Here is a 14,471-nt window from a genome sequence, read left to right as displayed (position 1 = left end):
TCTGCATTAGTACCGGTAAAGAAAAAACAAATTACTTTTATGATATACATAGTTACTTCATGGTGCCGTTGCAATAGATAACCAAAAAAGAACTAATTAACGCTAAACTGCGACAATTTGGGAGATTATATTTTCCCCAACATTAGTGAGATACCAAATTTATTTAAAGATTTTTAGCAAACAGTAAAAAGAATTAAAAGAGTACAATCTACAATAGTACAATTTTTTGTTTGCAACAGAAGCATCTTCTTCCTTAAGATTCATTGCTTAATAAATATGCGTTCTATGATAGACGCCATAGTTGGAATATAAGAGTATGTACTTTAGTTGTCATAGAGTTGGTCCTACCAGTATATGTGTGAACGTATGTATATCTTATCCACGGTTACTTCTAGTAGAAAATTAAAGCTTTCAAAATATGTAGATCAAGCTTTAAATATAATCTCACTTTGTATATAGGAGATAACTTAAGCAATAGAAAAGTTATCGAAAAATCAGCTTCATTTCAAAGTAGTACGAACTTGGATGCATTCTTAATAATATATATATAATAGTTAATAAATAACTAAATGAAACTAAATCTGACGAAGAAAATAGTATTAGTAAGAGTTTGATTTGTAACTTCATAAATAACATTGAAGTACGATATATTTCTAAATACAGTCGATGTCCACTCCACTAATACGAACTATATAATACCAGGCCTATTGGTAAAATTAAAAAATTCATATAATCGCCACGAAATACTTTTATACTCTCGCAACAAAGTTGCTAAGAGAGTATTATAGTTTTGTCCACATAACGGTTGGTTGTAAGTCCTAAAACTAAACGAGTTAGATATAGGGTTATGTATATCAAAATGATCAAGGTGACGAGAAAAGTTCAAATCCGGATGTCTGTCTGTCCGTCCGTCCGTGCAAGCTGTAACTTGTGTAAAAATTGAGATATCTTAATGAAACTTGGAACACGTATTTCTTTGCACCATAAGAAGGTTAAGTTCGAAAATGGGCGTAATCGGACCACTACCACGCCCACAAAATGGCGAAAACCGAAAACACATTAAGTGTCATAACTAAGCCATAAATAAAGCTATTGAAAAAAAATTTAAATTTGGTATGAAGGATCGCACTATGAAGGGGCATATTTGGATGTAATTTTTTTGGGGAAGTGGGCGTGGCCCCGCCCCCAAATCGGTTATTTGTATATATCTCGCAAACCAATTAAGATATATAAACCAATCTTTCTGCAGTCGGTTCTCTTACGTACGTCACCATACATCATGAAAATAGTTGAAATCGGATAATAACCACGCCCACCTCCCATACAAAGGTTAGGTTGAAAATTACTAAAAGTGGGTTATCTCACTAATGAAAAACGTCAGACACACTAAATTTCTCATAAGAAATGGCAGATGGAAGCTGTACTGAGATTTTTTTACAAAATTGAAAATGGGCGTGGCGTCGCCCCCTTATGGGTCAAAAACCATATCTCAGGAACTACTCGACCGATTTCAATGAAACTTGGTTGTAATAGTTTCCTTACATCCCAATGATATGTTGTGAAAATAGGCCAAATCGCTTCACAACCACGCCTACTTCCTATATACCAGAACTTTGAAGACGATCTGAATCGTTTACATTACAATATATAAAGTAAGCACTAGTGAAGATATCGGTGCAGAACTTTGCACAAATACTATGTTTATAGTGTGGCAGCCCCATTCTAAAAATCGCCGAAATCGGACCATAGGTTTTTAAGGCCCCATATATCGAACACGAGGACCTCGGTGCTTCTAACCTAATATTATGGTTTCCAACTCTCAATGGACTTTATACAATATATATGACGAATATGTGGGTCAAATTGTGTATTATATAATATAACTAAAGTTAAATAAATAAATTGCGAGAGTATAAAATGTTCGGTTAAATTGTACGAAACACAAATCTATATATATAAAAATAAGCGAGCAAATTTTGAAGACGTGCGAAGATTGGGATATTAATGATGTAGTATTTATTAATCACAATGCTACCAATATGACAAAATTTTATCCTTTGGAAAAATATACCACATTCGGTGTTTTGCACACACGTTAAATTTTGTTGCAGAATCAGCATTAGGATTCATAGAATTTGAAACCGTTTTATCAAAAATTAAAACCCCTTAGATGGCTCAATCACAATATTGTTTTGTTCCTCTATTAATAATGAGGTTAATTCTATTGTAGGATCCTAAGGGATGGACATGGATTCTTCTAATAGTTCTGATAAAGCTGAAAACTCCTTTCGTATTTGGACTGATTATCGTTAGTCCAAATAAATTGGAAGATAAACAGATATAATTTTTTAGATATGTTAAACGAGCTCTCCTTATATATTTGCGCACTTCAGTTGGAAAGTTGTAGAAAATCTGCTGAAATTCTGGAAGGATTTACCAACACAATTTTCAGAATTAAATGTTTAAATTATAATTTTTAAATCCTTTTATAAAAAATGTTACACTTCAAATTTATTTAGCAAAGTTGTTTTTAAAAATATTCTTTCAGTACTTGCATAAGCAATATTTTGTAAACATATGCAAACAAAAAAATGTAACTTAACTGCAATTTTTTTAATATTCTTTGATTCTTTCGATGCATCGATGTCAATTTTTTATGTATCATATTGAATAAAACTTTGATGTTTTTTAATGACCCTCCCTACTAAATTTATACATACATATGTATATACATTTTTGTTCATCCGTGTTTACATAAATCTTATTAAATTACTGAATTTGTATATAAAACAATTAATATGCTTCTCATGTTGAACAAAAGTAGTAAATTAGGGTAGAACATCAGTCTGCCGTCATTAAAAGCTGACATTATTTTTTTTATCGTCCTCTTCGTTGAATCCGAATAATTATATTCCTGAATTTTTAATGATTCTCGGGATATTTTCTTCCATGGCAATGCATCAAATAAAATGTTTCGTAATACCGGACGGCGAAATCTTTTATTGGTATTATAGAGCCATTACTGTATAAAATCCTGCATTCGTATTATTGGAGATTCGCACGAAGGAGCTTTCGTATTATCGGACGTCGACTGTAGTTTGAAAATTGGCGAAATCTGTTCACAACTACGCTTACTTCACATAAAACACAAGTTTTTAATTCAATCTGATTCTGTCACTTTACAATATATAAATCAAATACCAATACAGATATAGCAAAAAACTTTGCACTACTAGTGCATTGAAAGTGCGGTTCAGTTTGGTGCTTTAAAGGAGATTTGGCACTTAAATTCATTATCATTTGCTACTCCTGATTTATTATCACACTTACTTCCCATGCAACACTATTATAATTTCCATTTGATATATAGTGAGAAACTGTTGTAAAATAATAAACTTAAATTATCAAGAAATTCAAATTTCATATGACCGAACCACAAATGTACCACAGTAACTGAGTTGTTAATCCACAAGTTATTCGAAAGTCCAGGACACCCACATAAGTAACCACAAGATCTTAAGCATTCCATATTTATGCAACACACCAGTGTTTATAAGTACTATGTGTGTGTATATAGTACTATGTGTATATAGTATATATGAATATTACTCACATATCTCCAAGTTTATCCTTCATATTACTATTGTTGCCATTGTTGTACAATTTATATTCTATTCCAGGTTCCACACCCAAGTCATCGCTGTTACTACCATTGTTGGCGGTGCTGCTGGTCGTGCTACCGCCGCCAGCTGCCAAAGCCACAAGCGGCTTACGCGTGCCCACTTTCATGCAGGAACCGCCGGCCCGTCTACTCTTCAGCAATGACACCGGCACTCAGATCAGCTGCACGGCGCATGGTAATCCGCCACCGGTGGTATCGTGGGTGCTCAAGGATGGCACGATGGCGACACAGGTGCCGGGACTCAGGTGAGTTAGAAAACGAGTATTTGTATGGCTCGAGTGTGCCGAGTGCGGATTAACTCGATTAAGGGTCACATTGTTGCGGCTTCCTTTAAAGTGCGCTTGTTTCATAAAATTAAAGTTGGCATGAAGAGAGAGTAAAAGCAATTAAGAGTGGGCGCATGGAAAGCGACAATTCATTTCCTCGGTGCATTATAATGGGCATAAGAGGAGGCAGAGACTACCGAAATGAGTTTAGAAGTGTTTGCGGGTTTTGTTTTTGCTTCGTCTGTGGGTGAGTTAATTCTTTGGGTTGGTGCAAAGTTTGTGGTAAGTGCTGTCATCAAAGTGGCTGGAGATTTGTTACAAACTTCTCCAGCGCAAACTTCAATACTTCAACTTTATACGAGTATTAGTCTGCTTTGCGCGTTGTTGTTGTTTTATACTTTTTGGTTTTATTCTTGTTGTCGTCACAAGGATTTTGTGCATTTTGTTTCATAATTAAGATATAATAAATGATATCGTTGCGGTTGTTGGTGACGTTGGTGACGTCGTTCATTTGATTCTGGTTGCTGCTTGTTTTCTGTTGCCAGTATTTATGCAGCTTGTTGCTGGCGCTAGTGTATGGTTTCTAATTAGCGTTGGAAAACTTTGTTGCCACTTTGACTAAATACATAACAACACGCAAACATGAGTACAATGGTGCCGGCAGTTGTAAATACCAGTAATAACTTACATTCGTCCTGGTGAATACGCACGGTCTTTCGTTAGGGGCAAACTACATACATATATATATGTACATATATGTGGAAGTTGAACTTTAATACTTAATAATGCAATAAATGTGAGGAGTGTTATTTTAGTAATTATTGAAAAGGACTGCAGGATTATAATTTAATAAAATTATGTAGAGAGCGCGGAAGCATCTCACATGAATAACTCCGTATTTCCAGTTGACTTCAGATCGCTTATATCGGTCAATAAGTGAAGTACATATGTCCGTGTCTTATCCGTTCAGACTTTTCTCTAGTTATAGCAAAGCAAAGCAAAATATTTCCACTACATACTCTGGTTTCAATTTTGTGCTGCCTCCTTCTTCAATCCAATTGAATGAGACTCAATCAAATTAAGTAATTTTCTTGATAACTTAGTAAAACCGGTATTTTTCTAAATAGGTTATCGTTGATGAAGAAATATAGAAATGGGCATGTTGCTTATAGAAATTGTACCAAACTAACAACTAACTAACCAAAATTGTATATCATTTGATGCTTTAAACCTCATTACATTGAATATGTTTAAAGCTTTAACTTTTTTATACATTCAGCTGAGGTATGCTCTTAAAGGACCCTTTATTTATACACACAAGGGCTGATATAACTGCTCTTAGAATAACATATTTACACTTGTGGCGTGTGGCAAGTTCGTGTTGCTCCAGTTGCGGCCGTTGCTGCAAAAAGGCAGTAATAATCATAGTTATATTTAGAATTGTTGTTGTTACTATTTTTTGCGGTGCTATTGCGACACTTCAATAGTACCGTTGTTAGTTAGTGCAGCGGTGTGGGCGAATAGTGTTTTGCGGTTGGTCTCATCGCATTTCACCATATGCCGTTTGGTTGATACCCGCTCTACTGGTGCTTGGGCGACCAACAAGTTGCAGCAACTGCCAGTTGCCACACTGCCACATTGTCGCCTAGTTGCTTCATCGCCTTTACGCTGTTGTAGCAACTTTTTGCCTTCACCGCTGTACAGTATTAGTTTTAAATATGTTTATGTATGCGAGTGCATGCGCCATTACATTGGCCACTCTGCGAGTAGCACGCAACAAGTTTTATGCTTTACATGCCACAAGTGCGCTTTGCATAATTTTTATTGTGTAAACACAATTTTGTTGTCATTAGTTTTGCAACAGTGGCTATTGCCACTTCTGCCACCACTTCTCTGTTTCACTTTGTACCTTTCAATAGCAACCCTACCGCCCCCTCCCCTCTCGCCACTTAGTGCTTCCACTTTGGTTGCTAACCATTGGTATACACAGTGGATATTTAACAATGAGTATTAAGTGTATAAACATATATATTTACATTGTGGGTGTGGTTGTTGGCGTGAACGTGATAGTGGTCAGACCACTGCCTCAATAACAATGTGGTTTCTTTGTTTTGCCGCTCTAAATATATTTTCACATCAGTACCCATACATATATATATATATGGATGGATATATGTTGCAAATAAAGCTGGCAGCTGAAGCAATTAAAATGATGTTTCTCTTAAATAAATTTTCAATTTCAATTTAAAAAATCGTTAGTTTAAAATTCAATGAATATTTTTGTGGTGGACAACTTAACATTCGCAACACTGATTTTCTAACTTTGATTTTATCCCTGTAATGGTCATAGTATACATTTAGAATAACGAAATGCATCTTATATAGTTTTTTCGTCACCAAGGTACACCATACACAAGACTATAAGCTCACTTAATTTTGCTAAGATATCTCACATATTTACCGATACATGCGGAATAAAGTCCGCAATTAAATTAAAGTTTTAATTTAATTAGGTATATGGGAGCTATGGGAAGTTATGACCCGATTTTAATAGTTTTTGGAACAGAGACACACTATTAGAAGAAAAAAAATTCGTCTGAATTACATTAAAATATTTGATATTCAGTTAACGATATTTTTCGGGAAAAATTACCCATAGGCACTAAAAAAGTTATAGTCTGATTTCGAAAATTTTTCCACAAGTGCACAAGTGAAGCCACAATGATGTTTAAAGTTTTATCCCGCTATCCTCATCGGTTCCTTAGAGGGGATAGCCAAATGGAGCCCGAGGTATTCTTGGTATATTCGTGGAGGGTATAAGCTTCAATTTTAGCGCCGCCACCCGTAAGGAAATATAAGGAGGGCTGAAATACACAAATTTCTTCTTTCCACAATTTAAAGGCATTGATGGTTCCTATGTCTACTGTTTTATAACACATATACTTTTGCGAAGCTTGACTTTTTTTGATAAATCTGTTCTATATTGAAAAAATTAAAGAAAATTTGTCTGATTTATTGTCTGACTTCGTATAAAGCGATGGTTTTCCATTAAATTGAATCTGGTTATAGTTTGTGAAAAGATCCCATTTCTTTGATCCCAAATATGGAGATTTCAAAGTTCTTGCTTTATACGCACCTCTAACATACACACTAACTAGAAAGGATTGTAATTGTTCCATTGTAAAAACTATAAAAAATATATTTAATATGAAAAATAATACTGTTGTCAGTTATTAGTTCAAAAACCCTCTTTATATTCCCTGGCATAATTTTTCATTTTATATAATCTGTTGATCTTGATACATCTTTGAATATACTATAAGTTGGTTATCTAACCCTGCTTCCACTTTCCTCTATTGGTGTCCATACTTTCAATTTCAGTATCTGAAATAATGTGCATATTTTACTTTAACGATTTTAGGTATCGCGATAATATTCACTATTACTATCTTCAGAATCATCATCATTAGGTTATAATATCAAGCACACCCTCGCTTGCCAATGACTTATTCATATAAGAATCCGATCCACATTTTTACTGATATTACAAGGAACACTTATAATTTCTAACAAAACGGACTGTTCTTCTTTTTTACTGGCGTAGGCATCGCATACGCCGTTATAGCCGAGTCCACAACAGCGCGATAAGCATTTCTCCTTTTGGAAATTTGGCGCCAATCGGTAATACCAAGTGAAGCCAGGTCCTTCTCCTCCTGGTCATCCTCTTTCTCGGATTCTGCCAGCGGCTACTGCATCGAACACTTTCAGAACTTTCACTTGCACTTTCGTCCATTCGAACAATATGACCTAGCCAGAGTGGCCATTGCCTTTTTTATTGCTGAACTATGTCTATGTCGGCGAAAAACATATACAGCTCATCATTCCATCTTCTGCGATATTCGCCGTTGCCAATATTTAAGGGGCCGTAAATCTTCCGCAAAACCTTTCTCTCGAAAACTCCTTGTGCCGTCTCATCGGCTGTTGCCATCGTCCACGCTTCTTCACCATAAAATAGGACGGAAACCTCAGCTTACACAGCTGTATTAGTTTTGCAGGGATACCAAATTCAGCCATCGCGACATAGAGACAACTCCTTTTCGTGGTGTCGAAAGCAGCTTTAAAATTTACAAAAAGATTGTGTGTGTCGATCCTTTTGTCACGGGACTTTTCCAAGGTTTGGCGCATGGTGAATATCTGGTCAGTTTTAGATTTTCTAGGTCTAAAGCAGTGGTCGGCACGAGAGGAATTGTGACTGCGTAGGTGAACACGAAAGAAAGGACAGCCAGTGAGAACTCTGAAACCTTCCATTTTGAGAATGTTTTATATTTTTTCATAAAACATGAATTTTCGTATTTGTTTATTAATTTTATTATTAAAACAAATATATCCTAACAGCGTTAACTTTGCTGTATTTAAACAGCCTAAATCCATAAATATACAAACGAGTTTTTGTTGGCTACCCAGAGGATACTTGATCTAAAACCGGAAGTCGTGAGCTAATTGAACAATGTGAAGAAGAATCGTTTCTGGCCACTCCCAAGTGAATGAAAATCACAAATTTTCCTCACTGACCTGAACTTCTACACATGATCCTCACGTAGAGATCAAGGTGGTAATCTGGTAACCGATGTCCAGGGCATACTGGGATTATAGAGGGAACACTTCTCCGACCTGCTGAATGGCAGTGAAAGTACAACACCAGGAGATGGCGAACCCAATCGATGACGATGGAACAGATGTTCCATAACCCGACCATGAAGAAATTCGAATAGCAATTACCCGCTTGAAGAACAACAAAGCGGCGGGGGCCGATAGATTACAGATCGAGCTATTCAAATACGGCGGCGAAGAACTGATAAGGTGCATGCATCAGCTTCTTTGCAGAATATGGTCGGAAGAAAACATGACTGACTATTGGAATTTTAGTGTGCTGTGCCCAATCCATAAAAAGGGAGATCCCACAATCTGTGCCAATTATCGTGGGATAAGCCTCCTAAATATCGCATATAAGGTTCTATCGAGCGTACTGTATGAAAGACTAACGCCCACCGTCAATAAACTGTTTGGACCTTATCAGTGTGGATTTAGACCTGTAAAATCCACAACTAATCATATATTCACCATGCGCCAAATCGTGGAAAAGATCCGTGCAAAGAAGATCGACACACACCACCTTTTTGTCGATTTTAAAGCTGCTTTCGACAGCACGAAAAGGAGCTGTCTTTACTCCGCGATGTCTGAATTTGGCATCCCCGCAAAACCCCGCACGTTGAGCAACACCAAAAGCTCCGTCATGATTGGGAAGGACCTCTCCTAGCCTTTCGATACCAAACGAGGTTTCAGACAAGGTGACTCTCTATCGTGTGACTTCTTTAACTTGATGCTGGGAAAAATAATACGGGCTGCAGAGCTTAATAGAGAAGGTACAATCTTCTATAAGAGTGTACAGCTTCTAGTGTACGTAGATGATATTGATATCATCGGAAGCAACAACCGCGCCGTTTGTTCTGCTTTTTCCCGTCTGGATAATGAAGCGAAGCGAATGGGTCTGGAGGTGAATGAGAACAAGACGAAATATCTCTTGCCATCAAACAAACAGTCAGCGCATTCGCGTCTTGGCTCCCACGTCACTGTTGACAGTCATAACTTCGAAGTCGTAGATAATTTGGTATACCTAGGAACTATCATCAACAACAGCAACAATGTCAGCCTCGAAATCCAGCGCAGAATCACTCTTGCCAACAGGTGCTTCCAAGGCAAATCACATACATACGTTGTCGTTTAAAATAATTTATAATAATTTGTACGAACAGCACTTTTCATAAAAAATTCACATATAACTTTAGTAAGACGGGAAGAACTGTTTTTAATCCAAATAACCTTCCTTGTGATAAATTAAAGTGCCACAACATAGTTACTGCGAACATTAAGCGCACGTTGTGACATGCAGTTGCGGGAGTGTCTGAAGTACGGTGCAAGCCACAATTCTCTTATAAGCGACGAAGATTTGCAAAAAACTCCACATTTTCAAACAAATATTCTAAAAGCGCTGAGATTTCAATGCATACATTTGTGTATAAAAAGTTAACAAAGGCATAAAAACAGCGCCACATACGAACACACTTGCATAAATGCAGAGCATTGAAAAGTCCTTCTTCTGCGTGCGTGATTCAGACAAAAGTTTGAAATCTTAAGCGATCCTCTCCAGAGGATACATGGATATCATACAGTCATCGCTACTTTGCTCGCCGCATTGCAACACAAATAAACTTTAAAAGCTAAGGAGTTTTTGCCATGAGAAACATTGCTGCCATGAAGTTGTTGCAGTCGAGATTTACAGTGTGAATGTGCGGAGCATTTATGCTTAGGAATGATAGATAAAAAATAAAAGCAAGCGGATGGGTGAGTGGTACATGGTGAGGGGAAAACGAGCACAGGGAAGCTTGTCAAAATCAATGTTGAGGTTTTGATATTGCGGTATGACACAAAAAATGAGATAAAAAGTCAAACACACACAAAGACAACACATACCCACATAAATTCACACTCGACGCGCAGCTATGAGACGGACTGCTTAGTTTTCTTATAAAGAATAGGAACAAATTTGAAAGGAAAAACAAGCAAGCACTGCCGGCGAGAAAAGAAAATGCAACATTCATTTGACAGAAAACATGAATAACCGACAATACAGAACAATGAACCGACTGCCTGACTGTGGTTGAGGCGAGACCGCGAACGGGGAAGTGGTTTGAAGGAGAGCTACTACCAACATGCATACATTTGCTCCTCCTACCGCACACCCCTTACATACGTAGGGAACCTGAAAGCGAGCGCTTGACTATTAGCGTTGCATGTGTGTCGAATGTGGCTGTGAGGAAGGGAATCCTTTCGTTGTCGTAAAAATGTGTAGTTGAAATGTCGAGTGGATGATTTGAAGTGTGTGGTGGGGTTAAATGATTTATGCTGTCATGACTATTAAGAACATTAAAACGTCACCAATGTGAATGCTCGTTGTCTGACTGTTGCTTAAGCGCTAGCTCTTTCAAATATTATACATATATGTATAAGAGCAAGAGCGGAGCGGCATGAGGTACGCGTTGCTGCACACGAGTTCAGTGGTGGTGTCTGTGTTCGAAAGTGTTTCTGACAGCTTCTGACGAAGATACTCGCAAATGAGTTTGAAATCTTGTTTATGCTTGGAGTCTAATCTAGACACTGTCAGCTGAAAGTAAAAACACTTCACTCACAAGTAATTGATTTTAGCTTCGGAAGGACCAGAGTGAGGACTATTTGCATATATTTGGTTTTACATATTTCGATCCTACTTAGGGTTCCAGCTAATGTGCTTAGAAGTTTCAGTTTCAGTTCGAATAATAAATTTCTTTTGACATACATACATCATCGTAGACAAATTAGTTAAATTTTCTCGTAATTCGATATGCGAAATTGTGTAAAATCATGTTCTCGAACATCGCATAAATTAATTGATCGAATTTAACAATATATTAGATAGAACATTTTGTAATATGTGATTTTCGTTCGTCGTGTTTTATCGAAAAGCAATTATTGGATAGTACAATGCCACGCTGAGCTTGAGGGCCTGTGGGGTTTGTTCCGAGTTATCAAACCGTATACATTTTGTTGCAACTCCTGTTACCTCTACGGAAAGAACTCGACCAAATAAAGCGTAAAGTCCATTAATGTAAGATAGTATTAAATTAATGTTGTCTTTATTCTACTTTAACTTACCGCCAGATAGTTCATAGCAATGTATAGTAAATTGCTCGAAAAGATTTATATGCATTTACATTGTAGTTTTTCCTAGATAAATGTAGCGTTAAAGCATTTAAATTAATTGTATATGTGCGTATGTGAGTTAGTGAAGCACGTTTACACTTTGCAGAATATACAAATTGAATTTCAATTTCACACTGCCATATGTATATCAACGATAGTTTTTTTTATCAATAATATACTTTTGTTAGTGAGGAGCTCTTCTTTCTATATGTAACCGTAAATTTTAATTTTATTTCTAAATTGGAAATTTCGTTGATATTTGATAAGGTTGTTGAATGAGTATTCTAAAATTGTAAGGGGGAAACAAAAATTGTTAATTTCCAAATATTTTTTAACGTTCGGCATTTTGACTTTATCCTTCTAATTTGTAAGTATAACTTTTCTGACTAGACATGTATTACGGTTTCTGATGGGATAGCTGTGAATGTTGGGCCTTTGTGCTTCAAAAACACTCCTAATGGCTCAGAATGATCATTCGACAAAGATTTTAGAATCTTTCAAATAATTCTTCAGTCGGCTAATATATAACAAACTACGCTGAATGTTTGCCTACCGAGGTGCTTTGATCTCATTGTGCGATTTGGCCTATTTTTACAACATACCATTGGGATGTCAGGAAAATATTACGAACCTAATATTATTGAAATTGGTCGAGTATTTTCCTGGGCAACCCAATTCTATATTTTGACGCCTACTTCTCATATACCACAATTTTGTAGTCCAACTGATTTGTTCACTTTACAATATATAAGTTAATCACCAGTGAAGGTATAGGAACAAAACTTTGCACAAATACCGTATTTCAAAGGTGACCCACCTAAAAAACACCGAAATCGGACTATAACTTTTCAAGGCCCCAGAGAAAAATAAATTTCAGATATTCTAAAGGAACCCAAAGGACTACCCCTTTATTATCGGGATCGCCTTTGAAGTATTGGCAATTCTCCTTGAGCCACTACAAAATAGCCGAAATCAGACTAGGAATTTTTTTCAAGGCCCTAGATATCGAATATAGTGTGCCTCTGTGCCAGAAATGGGCAAAATCAGGCCAATATTTTCTCTAGCCCCCATTTACCTCAATTTCAAACTTCCGGTGGACTTTGTTAAGTATATATCGGTTAATATGTAAGATAACTTAGCAAAATTAAGTGAACGTAAAATCTTGAATATAATGTGGCTTGGTGACAAAAATAGTTGAAACCGGTTCAGGAATTACCCCTATATACTATATATAATGATGATTTTGGTTTTTTGTGGACTTTATTTCGATTATGTAGGTCATATTATGTGTTCTCTTAATAAAATATTATAAAAATAAATTGTGAGAGTATATAATGTTCGGTTACACCCGAACTTATCCGTTCCTAGTTTGTTTTGAATAACACTGTTAATATGTAAAAATAATAGTATATTAAGAAGCTATGGAGAAGATATCACATTTTAAAATGGAACATATTTATGTATATATGTAATTGGCGTAGGAACCGTTTGTATTAGTTGTTTGCTAAATATTATGTGGATAGGGCAGTAAAATATATAGTCCTGCCTACAAGCTCGTCAAACGCGCCTTCTACCATTGGCTATGAATCATGTCATAATTTTATTAGAAGAGAAGGAAAACTGTAATTATCCACTCTTTTCAACAATAATGAGATATGTTAAATTTAAATGCTGAGATTATTGTCGTCACCCTAAAGTACTCATTTTCGTGAAAAAGTGATCTAAGAGCCAACAAATGACGAATGGCGATTTGTTTCTTTTGAGTAATATATAGGACTATATGACTGAGAGTATGGTAAAAATTTGTCAGTATAGTCCTATGTGTCTTGAACCCGTTCTAAATCTGCTTAGTCATTTCATTATGTTTACTTTAGTTCAACTGGACGTATGAGGGTGTGAGTCGGGTTTTATTTTAAACTCGTAATAGCGACGGTTTTACTTGTTCTTCCAAGCAATTCCTCTAATCAGGTCCCATTATACTTAAGTGAGTCTGAGGTGCCTTTTATTGCATGCTCAACGGCAATTTTCTACGATTCTGCTTCTCGTTAGAAATTGAGTTCCCTTGAAAATTAATAATTCCAAAGGACACTCCATATTATGCTGTGCCGAAATGTTTACTGCATTTTTGTTTTTATTTGTCGCACTTTATCTACCTAGTACACATTATAAATATAATAAAGGTGAGATGCATTTGCGCTAATATTAAATAATCTGCATGCAAGTACAAGTGTTTACAACGGTAATAAGAACATTTCCTGGCGCTTAATGCTGCCACTTTTATGCGCATTTCCGCATACACTTTGTGCTACAAATGCACAAAAGAAACTAAAATTTACTACATTTTACATTTGTTTTGCAATGTAGTTATTGTTGTTGTATTTCAGAAAAATTACTGGCAATGGCACATTGTATTTCCCACCGTTTTTGGCGCAATACTATCGCAGCGACGTGCACGAGACGATATATCGCTGTCGGGCAGCCAACGAAGCTGGTACTGTGCTGAGCCGGAACGTGCAGGTGCAAGCAGGTGAGTACAAGGGCATTCGAATACACACATACACACACACACACATGAATACAGCTCTGCACAGTTAAATACAAAAATGTTGCAAATAAAGAATTCTGCTTTTAGCTAAATAGGGTTTTGAGTTCGTAAAGGAAGTGCAGGGAGTGCAATACCAGAGACAGATAGGATGTGAGTGCAATTAAATTAAATTTACACACCG

The 14,471-nt window shown here is 36.4% G+C and overlaps 1 protein-coding gene across 4 annotated transcripts in view; it reads left to right on the top strand.

Moving 5' to 3' along the window:
• Positions 1–14,471, top strand: part of LOC105218613 (cell adhesion molecule Dscam2) — a 122,959-nt gene that overhangs the window by 25,057 nt on the left and 83,431 nt on the right. For all 4 annotated transcript variants that reach the window (XM_054233163.1, XM_054233161.1, XM_054233167.1 and 1 more), the window contains exons 3-4: positions 3,681–3,927; positions 14,130–14,272. In XM_054233163.1, the coding sequence (XP_054089138.1) occupies positions 3,681–3,927; positions 14,130–14,272 (390 nt within the window). The remainder of the gene's footprint in view (positions 1–3,680; positions 3,928–14,129; positions 14,273–14,471) is intronic.

This window comes from Zeugodacus cucurbitae, chromosome 2 (genome assembly GCF_028554725.1).
Source record: "Zeugodacus cucurbitae isolate PBARC_wt_2022May chromosome 2, idZeuCucr1.2, whole genome shotgun sequence".
Classification (NCBI taxonomy): Eukaryota; Metazoa; Arthropoda; class Insecta; order Diptera; family Tephritidae; genus Zeugodacus; species Zeugodacus cucurbitae.
This window is presented reverse-complemented; position numbering and strand designations above follow the sequence as displayed.